Source organism: Toxoplasma gondii, chromosome IX (genome assembly GCF_000006565.2).
Source record: "Toxoplasma gondii ME49 chromosome IX, whole genome shotgun sequence".
NCBI classification, from domain to species: domain Eukaryota; phylum Apicomplexa; class Conoidasida; order Eucoccidiorida; family Sarcocystidae; genus Toxoplasma; species Toxoplasma gondii.
In genome coordinates, this window is record NC_031477.1 from 1,709,509 (window position 1) to 1,732,830 (window position 23,322).

General features: G+C 53.6%; 2 protein-coding genes across 2 annotated transcripts; one reads left to right on the forward strand and one right to left on the reverse strand.

The window, feature by feature from the left end:
• Positions 1-2,236: 2,236 nt before the first annotated feature.
• TGME49_265190 (Ulp1 protease family, C-terminal catalytic domain-containing protein) lies at positions 2,237-16,003 on the forward strand (the record flags this gene model as incomplete). The annotated part of the gene is made up of 9 exons (XM_002368607.1): positions 2,237-10,598; positions 11,055-11,154; positions 11,479-11,598; positions 12,079-12,160; positions 12,759-12,865; positions 13,197-13,250; positions 13,722-13,815; positions 14,448-14,579; positions 15,499-16,003. 9 exons carry the CDS (start codon positions 2,237-2,239, stop codon positions 15,529-15,531), a joined length of 9,084 nt encoding a protein of 3,027 aa, XP_002368648.1. The 3' UTR covers positions 15,532-16,003.
• A 1,625-nt stretch (positions 16,004-17,628) lies between these two features.
• TGME49_265180 (hypothetical protein) lies at positions 17,629-21,913 on the reverse strand. The gene is made up of 2 exons (XM_002368606.2): positions 19,328-21,913; positions 17,629-18,957 (listed from the first exon to the last, which is right to left on the reverse strand). Exons 1-2 carry the CDS (start codon positions 20,511-20,513, stop codon positions 18,785-18,787), a joined length of 1,359 nt encoding a protein of 452 aa, XP_002368647.1. The 5' UTR covers positions 20,514-21,913; the 3' UTR covers positions 17,629-18,784.
• Positions 21,914-23,322: the final 1,409 nt, after the last annotated feature.

Sequence of the window (23,322 nt, forward strand, 5' to 3'; positions counted from 1 at the left end):
AATTTCACCGGCCTTCTGGGAGTTTGCGATGCGCAAGAGTAACTCCCGCGGGAAATCGAGTTGTTGCTTCAGTGGGTTCCAGTCTTTTTCCTTTTCAAAGAAACTCAATTTCGTACAAAACCGCACTGACCGAAGAAACAGGATGCGCAGCCACAAGGGGCTCACGCACCGCGAATGTTGCTGACACCGAAACTTCTTTTCCCTTATATCAAAGTTCTCATCGGGTACACAAAAACGTCGACAGCATTCTGGACTCTGACGCAAGAAACTGCCCTCGGCGCATGCGCCATACTTTCTAATCTCCAGAACTCTCCAGTCCTCGTTTTCTCGGCTTCAGCGTGGAATGCGATAAGAGCTGCGGTCGGCCATTTTTGGATAAAAGCGTTTGGCGTATTCTTGGCTAGAATAATGTCAGTCTGCTTACCTGTGCCTATACGGTAGTTCCGCACCACTTAATTGCTGAAATGTGGACGGGCCGCGTAGGTATATTTTACGAGCCTTTTCTGCAACGCCGAGTGATACATAACAGCAAGTCACGAATGTATCTCAAGAGGTCGTGGTTCAGGAACGGCGCTGTGTTCGATCAAACCCGCCATCCGCCTCGGGGCTTTGGCTTCGCATTGTTTCCTGCTGTTTTGTGCCCTCTTGGATTCCGCTAAAACAGCTTACTTCCCCTCCCGTCACAGCTTCTGCCATGCATGTCCTCACAAGCGAATTCACCCTTTCCCTCAGGTATAGAAGTGACGCAGAGGCGCAAATTCCCGAGCACACCATGAAGCCAAGTTGTGACTCGACTCGAAGAAGCACCTTTTGGTATAGTGACATTTCTGTTAACAACATCTTATCGCGTCTACGCTATCTACTGCACCGTACACTCCCGTTAGTCGCGTAACGCAGCCATTCCTCCTTGTGGCACAAAACCCCCGACCTGCGCTCCCGTTGGCTTGTTGTGTGGCAACCGAGCGTCCACTTGCGCAGTTAGGCATTGTATCCTGTGTTTCGGTAATTGAGCATCAAGCAGGGGAGGTACATGAAGAGACACTGACATGTGCACCGCTGGCGACCCTCTCATTTGCAGTGGTTCCGCCGCGATAACTGGGAACCCGACCCGTGCGACAAAGACAGTTCACCGGGATTAACCGTTTGAGACGGCCGCAACAGTCTTTCTTCTGGCGACATATTCCAGGAGAAATGGCACATTCGAAAGGAAAAGTAAAGTGGAGGGAAAAGAAACGAGTGTAAAGTGTTGTCGAAACTCCCAGCTGGAGGGTTTTGTCCAGCACGCAGACCACTTCCCCCCCCCCCCCCTCCTGGTGTGTGTTTCCCTATCCTTTGGCTTGCGCTTCTCTCCATGCGAACACGAGTTTTGAAGCGAAAAACTGAGCTTGCAACTCCAGCAGTCGTTGCCTTGGTTGCTGCGGCTTCTGGCGTTTGTTCTGCCTTGAGAATTCCGGTGTTCCCGAGTCGTCGATATGACCCTCCCGCCAGGACAGCGTCTTCCGACCACCATCCTCTCCCGGACACAGAAAAGGTAAACAGCTGTTGTCGCGAAAGGCTCGACAAGCTTTCCTGAGACAGCGCCATCTTTTCTCTTGTTCCATCCAGACGGTTTGCTAGTTTCCGTCGACTTTTTCCTATTCGTTCTTCGTCAGAGTTCTGCTGGAACAGCCTTGAAGACGTAAGGTTTTCTGTGCCCCAGTGGAGGCACGCGCACTCGCTGCGCTACTTCACCCTGGCGCATTCCTTTTCTCAACGCAATTTGTTTTCCCTTTGATCGCGGCGAAACGCCAACCCATGCTTTGCGTCTCTCCGTAAACGAGTCAGCACCGTCGGTGTTTCCGTAAATCTTATGCTCGCGCCCCCAACTTGCAGTAGTCGTCACATGCGAACCACTTCGTAACGCCTCGACTTTATCAGCCTTTCCCCGATTTTCCTCTCCGTCTGCATTTCTCTTCCTTCTCTTTGAATCTGAAATTTACTGGCACATGGAAAACAGCATGTCTATAACTCTTCACAGTCGGGCTGTGTCTTCGGTCACAGGGTTTCACACGGCGCCCTGCTAGCTCTGCCCGGCCTTGACACCGTCGTTCTTACTGTTCTCCTCAAATCGGTTTTCCTCCTTTTCTTCGCGTCCCCGTTTCCCTTACCAAGCGAGCGTCCTGCAGTTGTGCAGTAGGCGGTCCGTTCCACGTTTTTCAGTGCTGGTGTCGTCTCTCTCTTATCCTTTTTGAACAGCATGTACCGACAGTCTGTGCAGGCGCATCGGGCGAAGAAGCCGCCGCTGCCGATTTCAGAGCTGGTAAAAGAATGCGACAGAGAGCAGACGAAAAACACGAGGGTGTCGCGGCCCTTCAAGCAGCCTCGCGCTGCACTTCCAGCCTATCCAGGTGAGGGAATTCTCTCGTCTCGACAGGCGCCGCGGTCCCTCAGCTTTGGGGGTGACGGTGGGAAAAGCTCGCGGTTTGATGGCCACACCTCTCTGGAAGAATCTGCAGCGGACGATGGGAGTTGCCGCGCTGAGAAACGCGAGGAAGAGAGGCCTCAGGACAGAAAGGGAGAAAAGAGACGAACTCCGCGATCAGCCCGTTCGCGGTCTCTCTTCGGAGCCGACGAACCAAGTGAAGAAGATGCGCCAGGCGAAGATGAACTCCGTCAGCGCTGTCTGCCTCGTCGCTCTAACGAAGGCGAGATGGTGACTCAAAGATTCAAGGAGGGTGAGGGAGAGAACAAGAAGAGAATGGGAGGGAAGAAGGGTGACAGGACGACCCACTCGCACTCTGGAAGGGGCAGAGAGGACAGAGAAGATTACAGCGAAGATGGCGACAGGAGTCCTCGTCTCCTCGGTCGTCATTTCTCCACCTTCTCGTCCGAGCCGTGTACCGACACCCGTAAAGCCACTTCCACTGTCGGCACCGATCCTTCCAGTTCCTCTTCTTCCCTCTCTTCTGCAGCTCCTTTCTCTTCTTCCTCTGGATCTGGAACTGTGACGAGTTGCCTGGCGCCTTCATGGCTGCTGTCGACGCTGGGAGTGTCTCCCAACCCCACCGCAGGTTCCTCTTGTTCCTCCTCGTCTGCCGCTTCTTTGGCCGTGCCTCGTGTGAGTTCGCGGACGAGTGGCGACCGCGGGCCGACGACTCCAAGCGAGCAGTCCGAGCGAGGAGAGAAGAGAGTCTCCTTTTCCCGAGGCGGATCGGACAACGGTAGAAGAGGTGACTCGGGTGCGGAGACAGTTGCAAGAGGGCGCGCGCGGGTGAAGAGTAGCGAGGAAAGACCAGACGCGGATCCGGGAGAGAGAGACGAACGCGTTCGCGAGCAGGAACGCGAGAAGGGGAGAGCAGCCAGGGACAAGTCTGCGCCGCGGAGACGCGGGCGCCACGAGAGAAGAAGCGAGAGGAAGGAAGGCGCGGGAGAAACGACAGAAGAAAGCAGTGAAGGAGACGCATGCTTCGGAGGAAGGCGGGAGACCAAGAAGAGAAGGTTCTTGGACCGCAGCGGAGAACGCGACGCTCCGACTTCTGCAGGCGAAACAGAGGCCGAAGAAAAGCGCGTCGCCTGTCGAGGCCAGGCGCCCAGAAGGGCGGCACGTTCTGCCTCTGGTGGGAGAGAGAAGAAGAGAGAAGGCGAGAAGACTAGACGGACTCCAGACGAGCGTGAAGAGGCAAGAAGGGATGAAGAGGTTTCCGATGGAGGCAGGGCCAAGCTTGAGAACCGATCGGTTTCAGAGTTCGGGAAGAAGCAGGAGCGACGATCCAGAGACCGCGAGAAGACCAGGCAAGACAGAAAGGATTCAAGACACGGATCCAAAAGGAAACCAAGCGAGAAGAAAACGGATTCTTCTGCCTCGTTTCTCGGCGCCCCGTCGGTTCTCCTATACCCTCCCTCCACGCTCTTCGGTTCCACCAGGCACTCGTCTACCTTGTTGGCTTCCCATGCAAGTCGCCCATTCGGCGCCCCGAACTTCTCATCTTCTCTCGTCCCTGGGAGATCCGAGAGCCTCTCTGCAAGTGCGGGTCTCCTCTCTCGACTGCCTCTGGAAGCTGCACTCTCTTCTGTCAGCTGCGGCGGAGACACCCGAGGGGGAGGCGAGGTCGCGAACGGCGACAGCGAGAGAGAGAGAGACGCCTCGTGCGGAGTACAGACACTTGAGCGAGAAGCCGCAGAGCTCTCTGCGAACAAGCCCCGTTCGCCTCCGCTGTCGTTGGGTGCCTTGCTGCAGGTCTCGTCTCGTCTCGCCATGCGCGAGGGGAAGAAAGAAGAGGGAAGCAGAGAGGAAGGAAGTGGAGAGAGAGAGCAGACGACAGAGGCTTCAACAGACAGCGTTGAAAACGCGGAGAGAAGTGAGGGCAGAGGAGCAGAGACAGAAGGCGAAGAAGCGGTTCCTGAGAGCAAAAGCGAGCTGGAAGAAGACGTCGAGGCCGGTGCCTCAGACTCTTTTTTCGGTGGCGAAGCAGAAGACAGAGACGGGGACGAGACTGGGGAGAAAAAGGATCCCCAGGATGCATGTGCCACCGGAGAGCTTTGGGCGGAGAGAAAGAGAAAAAACAAAAGGACCGCGAGACGCTGTTCTGTCGGAATTCAGTGCGAGTCGGTGGACTCAGCGAGGGGGAAGAAAGAGACAGAAACTCCCTTTCCGTCCCTGCTGCAGGAGGAAGAAAGCGAACGCGAGAAAGAACGTCAGCAGTTTCTTCGCTTCTGCCAGCAACTTCACCCCTCCGCGTCGCCCTCCCTGCTGTTCAACGATGTTCCGTCTGCCTCCACTCATTCTCGCCCAACTTGCTTCCCCGTTTCGGATGCCAGGGATCCAAAGGAATTCTCTGTCGAGAAAAACGAAGAAGTTCTGTCGCCCTCTCTTCCTGGGTCTCCTCGTACTCTCAGAGACCGCCCCCTGCGTCATTTCGCTCCGCTGGCCTTCAACTCCTCAGCATCTCATCCGAGGCTGCTCGTCTGCTCCGACCCTCTTGAAATGGAAGCTTCTTCTCCCTGCTCTTCTTCAAAGCACCCGTGCTCGGCCTCCTCCCCTTTTTCTTCTTCTGGTTTTGCTGCGTCTTCTTCTTTTCAGCCACTTGAGTGTGTCTCCTCCTTCGGGACGGCTCCAGGCGCCCTGTTCGGCGAGGAAGAGGAGCGAGTACTGACTTCTTTCCTCGGAGCCAGTGAGACCGCGCCCTCGCCTTCTCAGCCTGCGTCTCTTTGCGCCTCGCGCTCGCGACAGAGTGTCCGAGAAAAGGAAGACGGAAAACAGGAGAGTTTTCTGGAGGCAGAACGAGAGAAGGCGGCGGCGTTGTGGAGACTGGAGGAGCTGAAACAGTTGGGGAGACAAGTGAGTTTGTGGGGAGAGAGACGCCTTTTGTCGGGGTCGTTCTTCGGAGGAGAGGAGGGGCGAACGGAGCTTCTTCATCATCTGGGGGTTCAACTCGAAGAAGAGGGTGTCTCCGATCCCGAGGAAGACGACGAAGAAGACTTCCAAGAATCTGTCCAGCAGCAGCTGCTCTTCTTTCAGCGCATGCAGCGCGAACAGCCGAGTCTCTTCCCGCACACACTCGCCAAGCAGCGCGAAGAAGCAAGGAGGGCAGAGACGAAAGGAGGAGAAGGCCAGGGAGAAACGACGAGTGAAGCTCCTTCGGCTTCCCTCGCGTCCGGCGGAAAGAAAAGCGGGGAAAGCAGGGATCTGTCAGGAAAAGCGAAGGAAGACGACGCGTGCAGTGTCCACTCGGACTCCACCGTCTGTCTCCCCCCCTATTTTTACGTCGCGCTCTCCCCTGCGGGTGGGTCTCCTGGGAAGAGCTTGCAGACTGAAACTCTTTCTCGAAGTCGTGGAGACGTTGATAGAGGGCCAGTCTCTTTATCTTCGTTCGATTCCAAAGTCGCTCTGCAGGGAGAGGAAGGAGAGCTGCACGCGCGAGGCAGTGGAGAAAATAAAGACGAAAGGACAGGAGAAGACACACGAGACGGTGCGCAGGGCGAAGATAAACGACGAGAGTTGTCGCCAGAGGACGCTTTCGTCCTGCAGCGAAGACACGAGATGCATTTGTGGCGTCGGTTGCTGGAGGGAGAAGAAGAGAGAGCAGATGTTTCACAAGCGACGACATGTGCATTGCTTCGCCGAACGCGCAGAGCAAGAGTCAGTGCTCCTGCAGGGGTGGCTGTCGAGTGCTGGCAACACCGGGACTTGACGCTTCGAGCTGAGAGCGAAGAGAAAGAAGAACAAGGAGAAGATAGCCAGGAGTCCGAATTGAGGTCGGACGCAGAGCTCTGCAGCGTCAGAGAGGAGGCTGAAGAGGGGAATGGAGAAGGATCATGCGAGGAGGAAGACAGGGGGGACGGTCAAGCAGAGACAGAGACCGGACATGCGCGAGTGGTGAGGGAGGTCGATGCGGTGGGAGATTGGAATGAGGAAGAGAGAGAGAAGGCTTTGGAAGAGGCGGCCGAGTTGCAGGCAGAGAGTCTGGACCTGCGGTTTCCTCTTCCTGTGGCCGAGAGTCCACCTTGCATCGATCACGAGTCAGCCGAGGAGACAGAACACAGAGACAGAGGCGAGGACGACTTGTTGAGTGGGGACGATGAAGGTGGAGGAGCAGCGAGGCGCTGGCTTTCCCTCTCGAGCGGCCGTGACAACACCGAGCCTCAGAAACCCAGAGGAGAGTGCGACGGTTCTGACCAAGAGAGAGCGCCTGAACAGAAAGAAGAAGAGCTGCCCAAGACGTCGCATGCAGAGGACGCGGATCACGAGGTGTCTCCCGTTGACGGGGGTGGGGCCGACTCGGAAGAGGCAACTGCACAGGAACAGAGGGGAGATGATCCGCCTTCCTTCCCTCTCTTAGAAGCTCTGGCTACTGCTGCTTCACATGATAGTCTGCTTGGCGTCGGCGCGACTTTCGCTGGACAGGAGGCGTCTCTCCATTTTCAGGGGCGGTCCGATGTCCAGGTGCATACACGTTTAGACAAAGTTCCAGACTTCTCGTCCGCTTCTTGCTGCTCTCCCGCGACTCCGAAAGGTCCGTTTCGCTCCTCGGTTCGTCAGGTGACCCCCTCTAGAGAGAGAGAAGACGAGTCTGCTGTCGTCTCTGGTGTAGCGACTCTCGAAAAAGACGGAGAGAGAGAAGCGTTTCGTCAACTCGAGGGGGAGACGCCACTGAAGACGCTAAAAGTTGAATTGGAGGAAGAAATCCGGGTCGATTTCTGTCGGGAAAAGAGCGAAGACGCAGGGGTTGTTTTCTCGCCGGGTGTCTCGGAGTCAGTTGGTGGCTCTCCACTTGCTGAAGAGAAGAAAGACTCCGCTCGCGTTTTCGAGCATTCCTTCGAATTTGGTGGTGGGCCAGGAAGAGAAGAACAAGGGAACCACGACGAAGAGGTGGAAGGACCGCCTCCAGGGCCTGAAAAAATCTCTGTCCGCTCCTCGGAGCTGACCTCAGATCTCCCTTCTTCTCGCTCTTCCTCCTCGCTTTTGCCTTCTTCTCTTTCTGTCCGTGCGTCCAACTCTGCTTCTGGTCTCAGAGTGGAGGTGGAACGCGCGGCGAGGGAGACACTTCGCTTCGCAAGTGGTGGACAGGAAGAACGAGAAGAAGAAGAGAGAGAGCAGAGAGAAGAAGAGGTGGAGAGAGAACGGGGCGGCAAGGGGGAACGCGGAGCGGATTCTTCGGCGGAGTTTTCCTGCCAGGTTCATCGTGAAGAAGAGGGGGAAGGGAGGAATTTCGGAGGCGACGAAGGCCTTCCGGACAGAAACGAGGGAACAGATTCTCGAGAGAGACAACAGAGAGAAGAGACGCAAGGTTGCCTGCAAAGCGAGAGATGCCCTGGACGTCCCAGCCAGGGGCGAAGACATTCAGACACTGAAGCGCGTCGACCAGAGGAGACGCTGGCCTCGCCAGAGCTGGATGCCCCAGCGACCGGAAACGACTCTCAGAGAGAAGAGAGACAAGACGAAGAAGAAAACGCGAAAAAAAAAGCCAGTCTGGGGCAGGACGTCTGTGCGCGGGGGAGGTCGCAGGAGGGAGAGCGAACAGAGGTCGGCATGTGCGGCATCCAAGCCGCGAGCCAGCCGGACGACAGCGAAGATCGGGGCATCGGAAACGCGCAAAACTTCGCCGTCTCCGCCTTCCAGATCTTCTCCTCACCGCAACGGTCCTGCTGTTCTCGTTCTCCCCTCCATGCTGCCACACCGCTCCCTTTCGACGTCGCAACTCCGACGCCACTGAGAGAGGTCAACGAGGAACGAGAAGAAGAAGAGAGAGAAGAGAGTGCAAGAGAGGAACAGGAGACGAGAGCTACAGGCGAAGGAAAGGACGGAGGGGAAGAAGAAGTCGGCGATTCTCGGAGGAGCATCGAGAGCGAGTCGGAGGAGACAGGAGGCTCGAATTCGAGGGAAGAGATCACATCCTGTCCCGCATACACGATTCAGACATCACCGGATCTCCAGGTGTCTCCTGAAGAGACCGACGACCGTCACCTCTCTTCGTCTTGGGAGTCTCCTAGTCGCCCTGAGAAGGGCGTCTCTGGGGACGATCTCGTCGGGAGTTCCTCTTCCCTTACAGAGGGAACAGAGGACTTTTTCAGCCTCGTTTCATCCGGATTTCTGCCTTGCTCTTTTCAACCGCCCACCCCATCTCCGGCGTTTCTAGCGGCTCTCCAAGACTCCCCTCCGGCCGCCGCCGATGGCTCTGGCGCAGTTTCGTCGTCCGCTTTGCCTCTGCCTGCTCCTTCGCCTCTCGTCTCTCCTTCCTGTCTCCACACACAGGCTCTCGAACGCCTCGGACGGGGGACCGACGAAGGACGAGAAGAGAGTGGCGAGGAGAACGGAGGTGGAAACACTGCGGAGATCGATGCAGAGAACGACTCAGAGAATAATGCACCGAACGGAGGAGAGGGAGAGAAGGAAAACAGGATAGAGGGAGTGAGGTCGCCGCGTCGAAGCGCCGCTGAGCCTGGGCGGCTCAGAGGGCCGAACGATGGCGCTGCATTCGGTGCAGGAGTGAATCCAGGAGAGTACATGCAAGTGCAGGCCTCCTCTGGAGGTGAAGCCGAGCGCCGCGAAAGCAGGGGGAGGACAACTTCACAAGGGGCAACTCGAGAGAGACGCGAGACAGCCGAGGGGCGCTCTTCAGCGTTCAGAGAAAGAGGCAAGAACAGCTCAAGAGGAAGCGATAGCGAAAGCAGCCGAGACCGCGAGAAACGATGGAGAACTGAGAGAAGAGACAGCACTTGCTCGCGGGCGGCCTCTGCAGGTCTACACCGAAAAAAAGAGGAACAAGAGGAGGAGCAAGAAGAGCGAGAAGAAGAGAAAGACGAAGAATGCGTTGAGACAGACCTCATGAGTCCGAAAATAGCAGCAGGGGCATTAACCGTTTCGCACATCTGTGCATCTCTGGAGACAAGGAGCTCGAGACAAGAAGACATGTCCGAGGGAAGTGCATCGCGACAAAGAGACGAGAACGGAGTCTCTTGCGATCAGGATGTTCGCTGCTTGAGAGAGACTTTGGGGACAGACTCCACAAGCCCAGTTCCAGTGTCTCCGGCGTCTCCTTTCTCGATTGCGACTCGCTCGGCCTCTGCTGCTGATCCTTCCTCTGACACCTCGAGTTCAGTCCGTCTCTCTGGGCCTCTTTTACCGACGACTTCTGCATCTGTGGGAGGCCTGTGTTCTTCCACTTCGTCTGATTCGGTGCCTCGAACTGCTTCTGCGCCAGGGCTTTGTTCACCTCTTTCTTCCTCTGCTCCTTCCTGCTGCAGACCATCTGCTGCCTCTTCGTCTGCGTTTTCTTCGCTTTCTTCTCCTCTTCATTTGTCCGGGTCCGCGCGAGGGACCGCTTCGGCAGAGCAGGGGTGTGAGACGCCGCGACCGCCCTATTTGTCTTCTCCCGCGAAGAAGCGAAAGGGTGCAGAGTTTCCGCCGTCTGACTCGGATACGGCAAAGCCTTCCTTCGGCCTGAGGCCGTCCCCGGCTTCGCGATCTCCTCTGTGTTCTGCGCGGGGAGAACTGGAGAGAGAGTCTGCAAACGCGAGGGGAGAGACCGCGTCGGACTGGGAGGCGCAGGCGTTCCAGAGTCCGCTGACTCCCGTCGTGTTCGCGGCTTCTTCAGAGGCAGCTCCTCGCTCGCCCGGAGAGAAGAGAGAGAAGGAGAGGCAGACGCGCGCGCTGTGCGAGGCTCCAGTGCTCGTTCTCAGCGACGAAGAGGAAGAGTCGCTGGGGACTCGCGGCGTCTCTCCGCTCGCTCCGCGCCCCTCCGAGGATATGACGGGAGCTTCGCGAGAAGAGAAGGCTGCACAGAGGCTGGCAGGCGTCCGCGGCGAGCACGCAGACGAGACGCGGGGAGTGGAAGACGTCCAGGGCGCGGTGCCGGAGAGAGAAAGCGACCGCGAAGAGAGAGTGGAGGAGCGAGAAGGCGATTCGACGGAGGAACAAAGTCTGGAAAGAGACGCAGACGAGAGAAGGGAGCAGAAAACGGCGCGAGAGGAGAGGTGGAGAGGTCTCGAGAGAAACGAACCAGTCGAGGTAGAACCGGCCCTAGGAGTGGAGGAAGACAAATGCGGTGTAGGAACGGCCTTGTGTGAGAACAAGTCCGCAAAGAGTCCGGCGAAGGCAGAGAGGTGGCATCTGTCCAAAGGTGAGGCATGAAGTCTTCTGTGACGATATCCTGCAAAACCACAGGCGACGCGCCGCTGCGGGGAATTTTGCGAGTCTTCTTGGGGTGTTGGCGCTCCTGCTTCTTGTGAGTTTCCTCTGTCGATCTTGACTTCAGCGGCCGATAACACAGTCCGCGTGACCTGCAGAATGCCCTTGTGCTGTTTGTTTCTTTTCTTTTTCGGATCTCTCTCTTCTCCCCATCTCTCTTGTTGCCTCACTTGGCTCTTCCTCAGTTTCTTAGTTGCACGTTCTTCGCCGGAGGTGTCTCTTGTTCGTCTTTTACTGAGGACCCTTTTGTCTCCCTGTTGTCTTGTTCGACTTGCACTGCGAGAGTCGAAGCGCCGCCTCCGCTGCGGCGAAGAAGGTTGCCTTTTCCTGTGTGTTTCTTCTTGCCAAGGCAACACCAGATGTCGAGCGTCTCGTTTCTTCTTTTCAGAGGACCAGAAGACTCTGGCGGCGCTGCTGCAGCGACTCGGCAGACCGCGAGCGAGCGACGGAGAGGTGCTCCTTCACCGTGCTGGCATCCCTCTCACTGTGTACGTGAAGGAGCGGCAAAAGGGGAATGGAGTGACAGAGAACGCAGAAGAAAAAGAACGCAACCTCCCGAAGAAGAGGAGGAACAACCAACGCAACGGCCGCGGCGGGAGAGAGACACACAAAGGCCGACGAAGCCTGAAAGCAAAGAAGAAGAAATGGAAGGAGAAGAAGGAATGAAAGGAAAGGACGAAAAGAACGGGCGGTGCTGAAGAAAGAGAAATGACCGTAGAGAAATAACGCAGATGAGTGTAGGACACTAAGAATGGATAAGGGACGTATCATTTTGGGAGACAAGAAGATCTTTCTTTTTTGCGTTTCTCCAGGAAAAGCCTAAGGGGCTTGTTACCTGGTGGTCTCCTCGACGACGAAGTTATCAATCTCTACATGGTTCTTCTTCAAGAAAGAAGTGATCGCAGCGTCCGCAGATCGCAGAGCGGAGCCTCGTACGTCTCCCTTTTCACTTGTTTCTCGCCCACCCAGGGATTTTCGTTTGCTTCCCTCTCTCCGTCGCGTTCGTGTCTCCTAGAGTTCCTGCTTTGAAAAAACTTTTTCGCGTATGCGTTGACCACGAGAACGCACAGACGCAGATGCGTCGCCGTTTCTCTTACACGCAGATGCACATATCTGTATGCATGATCGCGCCTTTCTTGGTGGAGACCTCTTTCTTGCTTATCTCTGCAGCTGGCACCTGGACAAACTGATTTGAATGAACATGCGTGAGTACAGTCACGCAAGTTCATCTTCCTCTGATCTCCATCTATCTGCACGCAGGTGTCTATGTGTGTGTGTGTATATTGTCGAGTGTACCTGTACGTCGATAGGTACATCCGTCTCTGGAGAGAAGAGGCAGACGACGCCCGAGAAGGCGTCAGTTTCTCCTCTCTTCCTGTCCACTCTTCGTTTGTCGCTTCTTCTTTTTTCAGATCTTCGCCACCTCTCCGATGCCAGTTTTTCCCCTCTCACTTTTACGCAAGTCTGCGGAAAGGCGGCTTTGACAGTGTGCGGGTAAGCGAGGAATGCCCTGGGCAATTTTCGGTTGTGACTCTGCACAAGGTGCTTGAGTGTCGCGCTCCACGTTGGTACCCCCGCAGACTTCAAAGAAAAAACTTATCTGAAGTGCATCGTCAATCCTGTGGCTTTGCTATCTGCTTTTCCATCGAAAACTGGTCTGGGGATTTTCTCACAGGGGCCTGAGAGTGACTTCCAAAGCTCGTGTATTGTAACTCTCCTCTGATGAGCGTCTTCTCCCCCCTCCTCCCCTTCTTCTTTTCGGTGGCTCTTCCTCGCCATCTGACATTAACTCTTGCTGTCTCTCTTCCTTGCCTTCCATTTCTCTCTCTCTCTCCGTGTCTGCTTTCCTCGCTCTCTGCTTCCTTTCGACGTCTGTCTGTCTTTCTCTCTTCCTCTCTTTCCTCTCTTCGCCTCTCTTGCTCCTTCTCTCTCACCTTTGTTTCTTCCTTCTGTCTCTGTCTCTCTTGTGTCTTTCTCGCCTCTCTCCGCCTCGCGCTTTTTCGCTGTCTGTGTTTCTCCGTGTGCCTGGCCGTGCTTCCTTTTCCCGCAGGGATCGTTGTCCTCGATTCGTCTCTTTCTCTTGTCTTTGCAGCGGTGGACCCTTCGCAAGAAAGTTGATATTTTCCGGCAAGACGTCTTGATTTTTCCTCTCCACGTTGTCGCGGAAACGCACTGGGCTCTTGGCGTCGTCAACTTCAGGTAAAACAGCAAATTCGAAACTGCGCGAGTCTCCACTAAGAATTTTTCGCCGACACTACGACGTATTCCTAGTGCGAACAACACAAACGTCTCTCGACACTGAGATTCTGCTATCACAGGGACTCTCTCTGATGCTGTTCCGGTCGATCTCCTCCTCGTTGTCCTCTCTTGCGTCTCCCTGTTTCTTCCCTCGTTCTTCTCCCTCTTGCTTGTTCTCTTTCCGCCTGCTGCGGTTTCTCTTCTTCTCTCCTTGATTGCTCTTTCTCCTCTCGCTTCTTGGTCTTTTTTCTGTCATCGTTTGTATTTCCTTTCGTTTTTCCCTTCCGTGCAGAGATGACACGCTGGAGTACTACGACTCTCTGGACTACCAAGAAGAAGGTCGCGAGTGAGAGTTACGCAGAACGAACGAAGGAGACGCTGTTGAAGCTCGGATCTCTGTCTGTGTTGTTTGCATTGCCCTGTAGTCCCTGTGTGGATCTGTATCTCGCGCACAGCTAGCTCGCTCTGCCTCTCTGCATCGTTCTGTCTCCACCTTTCTCTCTCTGTGCTTCGTTGTCTGCGTCCCTCTGCCATTCTTTGTGTACTTTTTTCTCTTCCTCTCGGATCTTTCTCTGCTTCTCTTTGTCTCTCTGTGTCTGCCTTTCCTTCTCTCGTTTTCTCGCCAATTGCACTGGTATGGTGTATCTGATGCATCTGCTTCCAGGTGTGATGGAAGGCACATGAGAGAGAACAGGCAGTCTGAACACCCAAGCATTTGCGACGATTTGTCGGATGTCTCCGAGGGAATGTGACTGAGAAATGCAGGGAAGAAATCCTGCTTCTTTGCCTGGAGAACTCTTGCGCATTTTCTTTCCAGATTTGGAGAAAGAATTAGAGAGTACTTGCGCCGCGAACACCTCGACAAGAAACGACGTCCCTTCGCTGCAGAAACTCGTCTCAAGCCTCTCGTGGTGAGGTCCCCAGACGTACAGGGAGTTCGAAAAGACAGCGGTTCAACATACATATATATACATATATAAATGTATATTTCCATTCATGTCTATCACGCACACAGCCGATGAATAGACTCCCATATATACATCTATGGTATATGCGCAAAATTGAAGGTGCATGTGTGGCCAGGTAGATATGCGTAGGCACACAGAGGCATTGTCAAATAAATGCAAGTACAATACTATGTTGTATAAATAGTAAGTATGTATATATATATATATATGCATACACCTGTACAAATCATTCCGTACACGAAAGTATAGATAAAATATGTGTATATATATTTAGATGTCTACGTGTGGAATGGATGGTTATCCGCTTGGCATCGACAGATTTTCTTCCGAACGCATGCATAAGATGGCTTTCCAGAGAGGCTGCAAAGGCGCGACTTCCGTCCTCCACATCTCGTGTGTGCTCCGCACAGAAGGGACGCTTGATTGAATTAGCATCAGCACCCCCCTTCATTCGTCTGGTTTTTGATAACTTAAGAAGTTGCATGCGAACACAGTGTATATCCGTTCCTCGATTTGTCTAATCGAGGAACTGCGTGTCAACAAATCACCTCCACTTCTATTGTTTTTCTGTGCAGAAGAGAGTTCCTTGCCAAGAGAATTCGTCAGACTGCGGAGTCTTCTGTTGCCAATTCGCGGAGCACCTTGGAGCAGCGCGTCTCGCCTTTGATTTCACCCAGGCAGACATCACGTCTCTGCGCTACAAAATGGTATGTCCTCGAAGTCTCCCTTTTCTCCAAAACCGAGCTGCTCAGAAACAGCGCTACCAGGCTCACCGATTCGGGGTCCACAAACGAGGACGGAGACTCAGCTGTGTCCAAAATGCATGCACGCATGTGTAAACAGATGTAAAGATGTGTCTGCATGTGGGTGCACGTATATATATATATATATATGTATATATATATATATATGTATATATACGTATATATATATATATGTATATATATATATATATATATGTGCATATATTCATGTATATGTGCATCGATGTACATCTGCATCGATTTGGACATACCAGCGTACACACAACATGCGTGTGTACACGCGTTTACATGTCTGCATGCACAAAGACATACCTGGATATATGCAGACAGATCTGCAGATAAATCTCTCTCTCTCTATGTATATATATATATATATTTATGTCGGTGTGTGTATTTATTGACACGGGGTGTGTTTGTGTGTGAGGGCAAGAGTATGCGAGCGTTTTTGTGTGGCATCTGTCTCTCCTCGGGAAGTCTGTTGTCTTGTTATGAGGGTATTGTCTCGGTGTTCGTACGCGCGCATTTTTTATCTAGTTTTATCAGCGACGCGCGTCTGGTGGAGAGAGCGTGAGGTCTAATGAGGGAAGAGAAATGTTCTTTTCCCTGGCCCGCGACTTTGGGGTAAATTCCACTCTGTGTCCTTTCTTTTGCCTAGAGATTTTCGTTGTTTTTCTCCTGTGTGCTGTGGGTTTCTTTCTCTTGTCTTTTCTGCTAGTTTTCGCCCCATCTGCGTGGTGGGGTTCGTGTGTTTTTTCTCTCTTTTTAGGCATTTTTATTGTTTTCTTGGGAGGTTCGTCCTGTGTCTTCGTTCTTCGCGTGCTCTCGCATATTTCCTGGTCCGTCTCCCCTGCTCTTTCCTCAGATGCTTCAGCTCTGCCAGACCTACGTCGCCTGAGAGCGGAAGATGTCGACGACCATTCTCTCTCTCGTGCACGCTCCTCTTCTTCATAGTCGTTTTGTGTGACTTTCGAAAGACGGCAAGAGAAGAACGTTTAGTTGACTGGGTGCCGCAGTCGCCGAGGAGACAACAAGACGCATGTTCTTCTCCTCCTGCATTCTCTGTGTGTCTCGGATCTCTCTCGCTGCGGTTGCTTCTCGGCTTTTCGGATCGCTCTCGCAGCCCTGTGAAGGAAAGCGGATTTCTGTGTCTGTTTTCCTTCTTTTTTCGTCGCAAGGGAATTTTCAAAGAAGTTCACAGAGAAATGGGGGGTGTCTCACCCGCCCTTGTGTGCGCAACTTGCGTTTCTTGGTGTCTTTCTAGAAAAGAAGACAGGCCGTGAGAGGCCGCCTACGTTTGGGGCATCTGCATCTGTTTAAAGGGAAAGCACTTGAGACACCTGCTTCTTAAAATTGATAAAGCGGTCGCCATTCTGTTTCTCCAGCTCCTCTCTTCAACTTCTAAATGGACTTCTTACGAAAGCGGGTGCCTGTTTCCGCGGGACTCCTCTTAGCTCACCGCTCCTCGCAGCGCAGAACGAAAACGGCGAGGCATGCACTCAAAGCTATGCAAAGCCTTCTCGCGAGCACGGCACTAGAAAGCTGCACATTTTCCATGAGTGGAGGTCCCCAAGACACCACCGACAGAGAAAAATGAATGAAGCGTACCCCGTGCTTTCTCGCTTGTCACCACACATTTTTCAAAGCGACAACTGCGCATTTCTCTCTCCTCTCCTGCAAAGTGAAAGAGATCGACTCCAGAAGCGAGGTCGCAAGTCTCCTCTCTTCCTTTGCTGCGGATTTCGCAACCTCTCGAGGTGCAGTACTTTAGAGAACAGCGTCCACCGCGTAGAGCAGAACTACGCTTCGTAAAAGAAGTGAAGATGCGGAGAACTGGGATCCACCACTCTTTCAGGTTTTGCGACAAGGAGTCTTGCCAAGCAAGTGCTCTGAGGGTCGTCTGATGGGGAGGAGAGACGCGGTAGCGGGGCGTAGCTTCTGTTTCGGTTCCTCTCGCCGCCTTCCGGTGTACCCGGAGAGCGCCCGACTGCAAAAGAAAACGGAAATCGAGAGAAAAACGAGCAGAGATCGAGAGGTCCTGGAACAAAAAGCCCCAGAAGAAACTCAACCTGTTGAGTGCTTCAAGTGCAGCGGTTTCTGCAGAGTGTGTACAAGGGAAAATCAGCATTTGCGTGTAGGTCACACAGAAGTCAGGGTACTTTGGTAGTGTCCTCTCTACTTTGTCTATGCTCGAAATCTGAGTCGGCCTCTCTGTTTCTGTGCGCCCCGAGAGTGTGTGTCGAGCACCCCACTATATGCCTGTCGACCGAAGAGGAAGGCTTCATTTCCGACATGCCTGGGACCGTGGGTGGGCCATGGACCTCCACAATTTGCCTGCGAGTACGAGGGAACATCTCTGTGTCTCTTCTCTGCGGAGACAGCTTGAAGTGCGAGGGCACTCTGGAAAGCCGTCCGAGTACAGGAAAAGTAAATCAAACACCCGGGAAGACAAGAGACCGGCTGCAGCCCTGCCATCCCCGTCACACTCCGATGACCTGCGAGTCGACGAAAATGGATTCTCTCGAGTTTCTCTGACGAAAAACGCGATTGTCGAGTACCGCAGCAAATTCCAGCATTTGATCTTAGTCACGTCGTCGAGTCGTGACACACTACGGTGCCCACCTCTACTGTGTTTGTAAGTATATACATATATATATATATATATATATGTGCGTCCTCATTTCCTTTTCTCAATAGTATGCATATTTGCATATATATATATATATATATATATATATATATATATATATATATGCATAGACTGGACTGCGTCGCTTCTTGTGGCGTGGAGGGAAATGGTGGTGGGCAATAAACAAACAGAAAGACCTATCTATACATATGAATCTGTTTTTGATACCATCTCTTCAAGCCTTCCTAGGTATAAATCTGTCTGCCGATATATATATATATATATATATATATATGCAGCTGGAGTCGTTGAAGTTCCGCGTGCATACGACTTCGTTTTTCGTGTCGAAGAGTCGACGGAGCGGTTGCACCACAGAGATTTCGTCTGGTCCGCATCATTCCCCTACCAAAAAAAAATCCTCGTTCTCTCCCGCACCCTTCCTCACACAGACATGGTCGCTCGATCCGTCTCTTCTCCCTTTTTGTCGAACACGATTGTTCTCACGTCACCCTCTTTCTCCCGCTTCCAATTATTTGTTCGTTCTTCTTCCTCCCCCGACTTCCTGTCATTCTCGCGTTATTCCTTCTGTCCTGGCACCAGCGAGCCACAACATGCGGTGAAGACACAGGACGTACAGGGGAGCTACCCCTCTCGCCTCGCCTCTCGCAGTCTCCTTTCCACAGGCCGGGCGAAGAAACACAGCCTTTGTCGAAACGGTCTCTAAACGAAAGATCAACTTCTTGAAAACCTTCCCCGCTCTTGGCCCAAACTCGCAGAAACCACTGTCTCTATAAACAGACCACCACGTAGAAACAATCGCAACTGTACATGTATGCATGCATTAATACGCACAACATATATACTTACATAATTACATGCACATCTATATTCATATTCATATATATATATATATATACATATATATACGAATATAGATATACATGCGTATTAATATACATACAAATATATATATATATATATATATGTATATGCAGATAAAAATGCATGTGTGTTTTTATGGTATAAGTGACCTCTGAGTGTCAGTAGGTAAACCGAGATGGGAGAGAGGGCCTGGGATGTCAGCTCGCTGGAGCGTTGAGATTCTTTGTTCGTGAAAGAAACAATGTCCTGTAGAAGCCTATCCGGACTGTAACATAGCTGGGTCGCGTTTGCGTTTCATGGGGAGGGAAGAAAGACCTCGATTCACCACCTTCGCCATTTCCTTCTTCCTCTCAGGTATCTCCGTCTCGAGTTCCGCAAGGATCGCGCCTTCGTTCTTGACTTCGATCTCGTTTTTTAGGTCCCCTTTACATAATCTTTTTCAGGTTTCCTCCAAGACTTCACGGGTGCTTGAGACAACCGTCTGTTATCTGCTCTTGCCCGTACGCGTCGAGGCCTGGCTCAACTTCTGTCTGGAGAGACAGCCACTGCTCTGTGGCGCATCTCACTCTTTTTCTCTCTCCAACTTCCCTGTCCTTGTCGACTCAGACCTGGAGAGCGTTCTGAGAGGCCAACTGGAAACTCACCAAAATCGAACCTTTCCGATGTTCCCCAAGACCCTGTCGAGCACTGTCTGCGACTCCAGTTGCTTCAGACGCTCTGCTGCCTTTTTCTCTTTTTCTCTCTTGAGTCTCGTAGCCAGTTCTGGATCGTCTTCGTACGGCAAAATGCTACTGCCCAGAAAGCGAGACTGCGCTGACGCAAGACAGAGACAATGGTCCGCAGAAGCCGCATGTCACATTTGGTGGAGACAAGTCCAGAAATGCAGAACGTTTTGTGCAAATCCACGCAAAGCCGCGAACCAGTGGAAGAAAGACGAAGGACCCCGTACCGACTCATGTCCCTGTGTGCGTCTTTTTTTCTGAACAACGGTCAACAGACGCAGATGAAAAAACCCTCGCCACATGACACACATACGTTCCTACAAACACCAAAATACATATACATACAAATGTAAACGATTTTCTTTCGAGCTCCATTTACACATGTTAGGCTTTGTTTTACGGGCTTCCCGTCAAAAACGCATGCATTTCACCGGCCGCGAACGCCGGTCGGTTTGACTCACTGAAGAGGACTGAATTTCGACTGAAGAAGGAGTACCCGGCAGCCGTCTCTCCCGTTCCATGCAGACCCTCTCCACAGCTTTCCTGAGTTCGCTCGGCGTCGTCGTTCTGCTGCTTCGCGTCACTGCTGCGTCCGCGAGAGGTCTCCTCATCCAGGTACGCCGGCGCCGCCTCCTGGCCGCCCCGCGGCGCCTCTTTCTCTCCGGCTGTCTTGCTCCGCGATTTCCCCGCCCGGCCACCGTCGTACACGCGCTCCGCGCGGAGAACGAGAGTGAGAGGTCCTGCCGCGTCTCGGATGTCTTGCAGATGTCGCATGCGCTTCGTCGGTTCCTGCGAGAGACGCACCAGCAGCACCGCGACGCCGTCGCCTTCCTCAGAGCCGCGGGCGGAGCTCTGTGGCATCGCCTCGGCCTCCAGCTGGGTGCAGAGGCCGCGGATGTTCAGGGTGATGGTTGCGCTGCTGACGCCTGGAATGCAGACCAGACGGTACTGCAGCTCTCTCTGCAGGTCGTCCAGTGTGGCTCGGAGAGCGGGGGAGAGAGCCGCAGAGGGCGAGGGAGGCGCGCCGTTTTCGCGCTTTCTCCGGAGCTCTGCGGCCAGACCGCGCAAGCCCAGAAGCACAGTGTACATCTCTCCCTCTGGAAGCACAGCTGGATCGGCGGGGGTGCACGGACGAGAGGCTCTCTCCAGGTCTTCGCCGCCAGGAGACGACGGAGAAGACGCTTCTCCGCCTTTTGGGCGACTCGAAGCTTCTTCGCTGGGAGGCAAGGCCGCAGGGGAAGAAGAGGCCTCGGCATCGCAACTGGCTTTTGCCATCTTCGCGGGAGCCTCGGCGTTTGTGGACAACTTGCTTTCTTTGCGCGTCTCGCCCCCTGAGGCCTGCTTCTGGAAGAGTTGAAGAGCGTCGCGGCATGCCTCAGCCACCACGGCGTCTTTGGAGGTTTCCGCATGTCGAGAGAGCATTTTCTCCAGTTCTATCCCCTCCTTCGTTCCCTGCAAGAGACCCCCGTGGAGCGAGACGACCTTCTTCACCGCGTTCGCAGCCTGCTGCCGCACACCCACCTCTGGATGGTCGATGAAATAACAAATTCCAACCGCGACACGAGGAAGCTTCGCCGCCACTGCCGGCGAGGGGTCCTCCGTCGCCGCCAGCCGCTGCAGCTGGTGCACAACCATCACCGCATCCATCGTGACAACAGAGAACAAAGAGAGGAGACGGGAGAGAGAGAGAGGGAGAGAGAGAGGGAGCAGGGAGACGGGGAAGCAGGCCGGGGAGAAGAAGAATCGCGAAAGGAACACCGCGCGAAGGCTCACTGCGTACTCAGGGTCAGCGCAAAAGAGGTTCTTGCAGGTGAAAATGGCGACGGGAGGAAGGACAAGACAAAACAGGAGAGTCAAGGAGACACTAGACAAGGAGAAAGGACTGATGAAGGAAAGCAGAAAAGACGGTGAAACAAGGAGTCGGAGAAAATAGAGGAAGGAGAGAAGAGTACGCGAGACGTAAGAACGTTAAAAAGCCGGGTCTCAGAAAAGAGAGCTGAAGAGACGAAGATCAGCGGAAACAACGAAAAAAGTCGCAGGTTAGGGCAGAGAGGCAGAAGACAGACATGGAGAAAACAGTCAGGAGAGGAAATACAGGAGAAAAACACTGGGACGATGCGGGAAGACGAGTAGTCAAATGGAAAGAAAGGGAGATAGGCGCAACGAAAACACTAGGAAGAAGAAATCGCAAGATCAACTGCACTCGACGCCAGAATCCAAACAGCTGTGTTCGACAAGTCGGCTGAGAGTGGAGGAATCAACGAGTCCTCCTCAATTCCAGATCTTCCTTTCGACTGCGAAGCAACGGAGCGCTGTCAGCGGAGGCGGCGAAAGGACGCCCAAGCGCCGTTCTCCAGTCTCTGAAACTCGGCGATTCGTCTCTCTCCGATCACGGCCTTCGGCCTACCTGTCCGGTGACGTGCAGGTGTATGGACGGCACACAAAACACAGACGCGCAGTCAGATGTAAATCGCGCGAAGAGCGCATTGTGGTGATTGTCACAGACAGAAGGCGACGAGAAGAGAGCGAAAACCTGGGCGGCGAACTGGCACTGCCGTGGGGAGAGAGGAAGGAGGTTGTGGTGTCCGTGGCTGGGGCAGATGCACTTGCGCAGACAAAGTGGAGGAGGTGGAAAGAAAAGAGAAAACGAGGAACTGAGGACAGGCAACAAGCGAGACAACGCGCAGGCGAAAAAAGACTTGACGGCACACAAAGGAAAACGGAGTTGTCTTCTCGGGGCTGGACGTCGTTGCAGACGGGGACGCGACTCCTGGCCTGAGAAACCACTTACGGCAGGGAATGGAGAAAAACCCGACAGATGCAGACACAGAGGAAAGCCAAGAAAATCCGAAGAAGAGGAGGGGAGAAGGAACTCGAGACAGAGACTGAGAGAGCAGGGCGGAACAATGGCGAACCGAGGGCGGGCGGAGCCGCGGGAGAGGCAACTCGCTGAACGATCCAAAAAAAAGCACAAACTCCAGAAACGACGCTCGAAAGCGGCATACGTCCAAATAGTAAAAACATCAGCTGAAAGTGACACATATCAGTCCTGGAAGAGTCTCTTGCCTGAGAGGCTCCCGCTCTTCGCAGCAGCGCTCGGGATCAGCGAAGCCGTCGAGGCGAAAAGAGCGAGAAAAGGTGCGACGACGACGATAGCTACGGACGTGTGTCTTTGCGAAAAAACCGTCGATCACCTCAGTGTGTCTCCGTTTTTGAAACAGTGTGATTGTGGTCGAGGTCGAACGGTTCTCGGTTCCTCCGTTCCGTTCTTATGTTTGTGTGTCCTGTATCGGAGCTGACCGTCTCAAGCCTGGTCGAGAGCCGCCACAAGGGGGCATTATGTATAGGGTCTTGTAACCTCGGTTCCTCAACAGGCAGAACCGTGTAGGCTGTTTTTCAAGGCTCCAGGGGTTCCTTGCTGCAGCGACCTCGTTCTGAGACTGGATGTCGATATCTTTCTGGATCTGTTGCCGCCTAAAAGTTGTTCTCGTGCTGTTCAGTGTAGGCAGCGGACCGATTTCACGATCAGGACAATGTCACTCCGAAAAAGTTTCCGTGGCTCGCTGGAGCATTCGAGAAATTAGAAGACGAACACCTCACCCTAGCGTCCGCAAAGGAGATAAAGGCTGGCATCTTTCGTATCTGATTGTTCCTTTCCTGTTGGACACTGATACCTGAAGACGTGCAGCAGCGTCGGGGACGAGCACACACCAGTACGGTTACCTAATTTCATTAGACGCCGCCGACGAATTCGGTTCAATCATGGAAACATGTTTCTGTGTGCACGTGTGTCACAGTCGCGGACACTGAGGCCATGCGGCTCTGCACAAAGAAATCCGTTTTGCCCGTCTGATACGCCGTTGTTCGCGTTCCGTTTCAAAACGACGTTGACTGGATGTGAGGTGATCCGACAGCGCAACTTTCGCTTCTTACCAGAATAGCTGAACAGATATGCCACCCACTCGTGTGCTCCAGGAAACAGAGAAATTTCAACGGCTCCTCGAAGACTGCCTCGCTCGACGAGCGTGTCATACTGGAGGTCATGTTCTGGGTGTCGTTGCGTTCTTCATGCTGCTCTCTCGAGGATGACAGTCTGGTCTCAAGATCTCTGCTGTCAAGTAGCATTTTCGCTTACTCTTGCCTAAACGCACTTGCATACTGCTGTGAAGTTTTTGCCGGCGAGGACGTCGTTTCGTGGACGCGGTGTCACCTCATCCAGGACACAGGTGGCCGCGTCATGCGTTAGAATTTCACTATGTGGCACAGAAAGGGTAACTAAGCTTCTATTTGGATCGCAACATCGTGGGGTTTGCTTCAGCACAGTAGCGCGGAGAACAAAGGTAAGGGCTCTAGAAAACACTTATATGTGAAGCGCCTGTCTCTGTTGGTAAGACAAAACCACGAGAGCGGAGGACCTTCGCCACTGCTGCCCATTCACCGTCGAAAGACGAGCGGG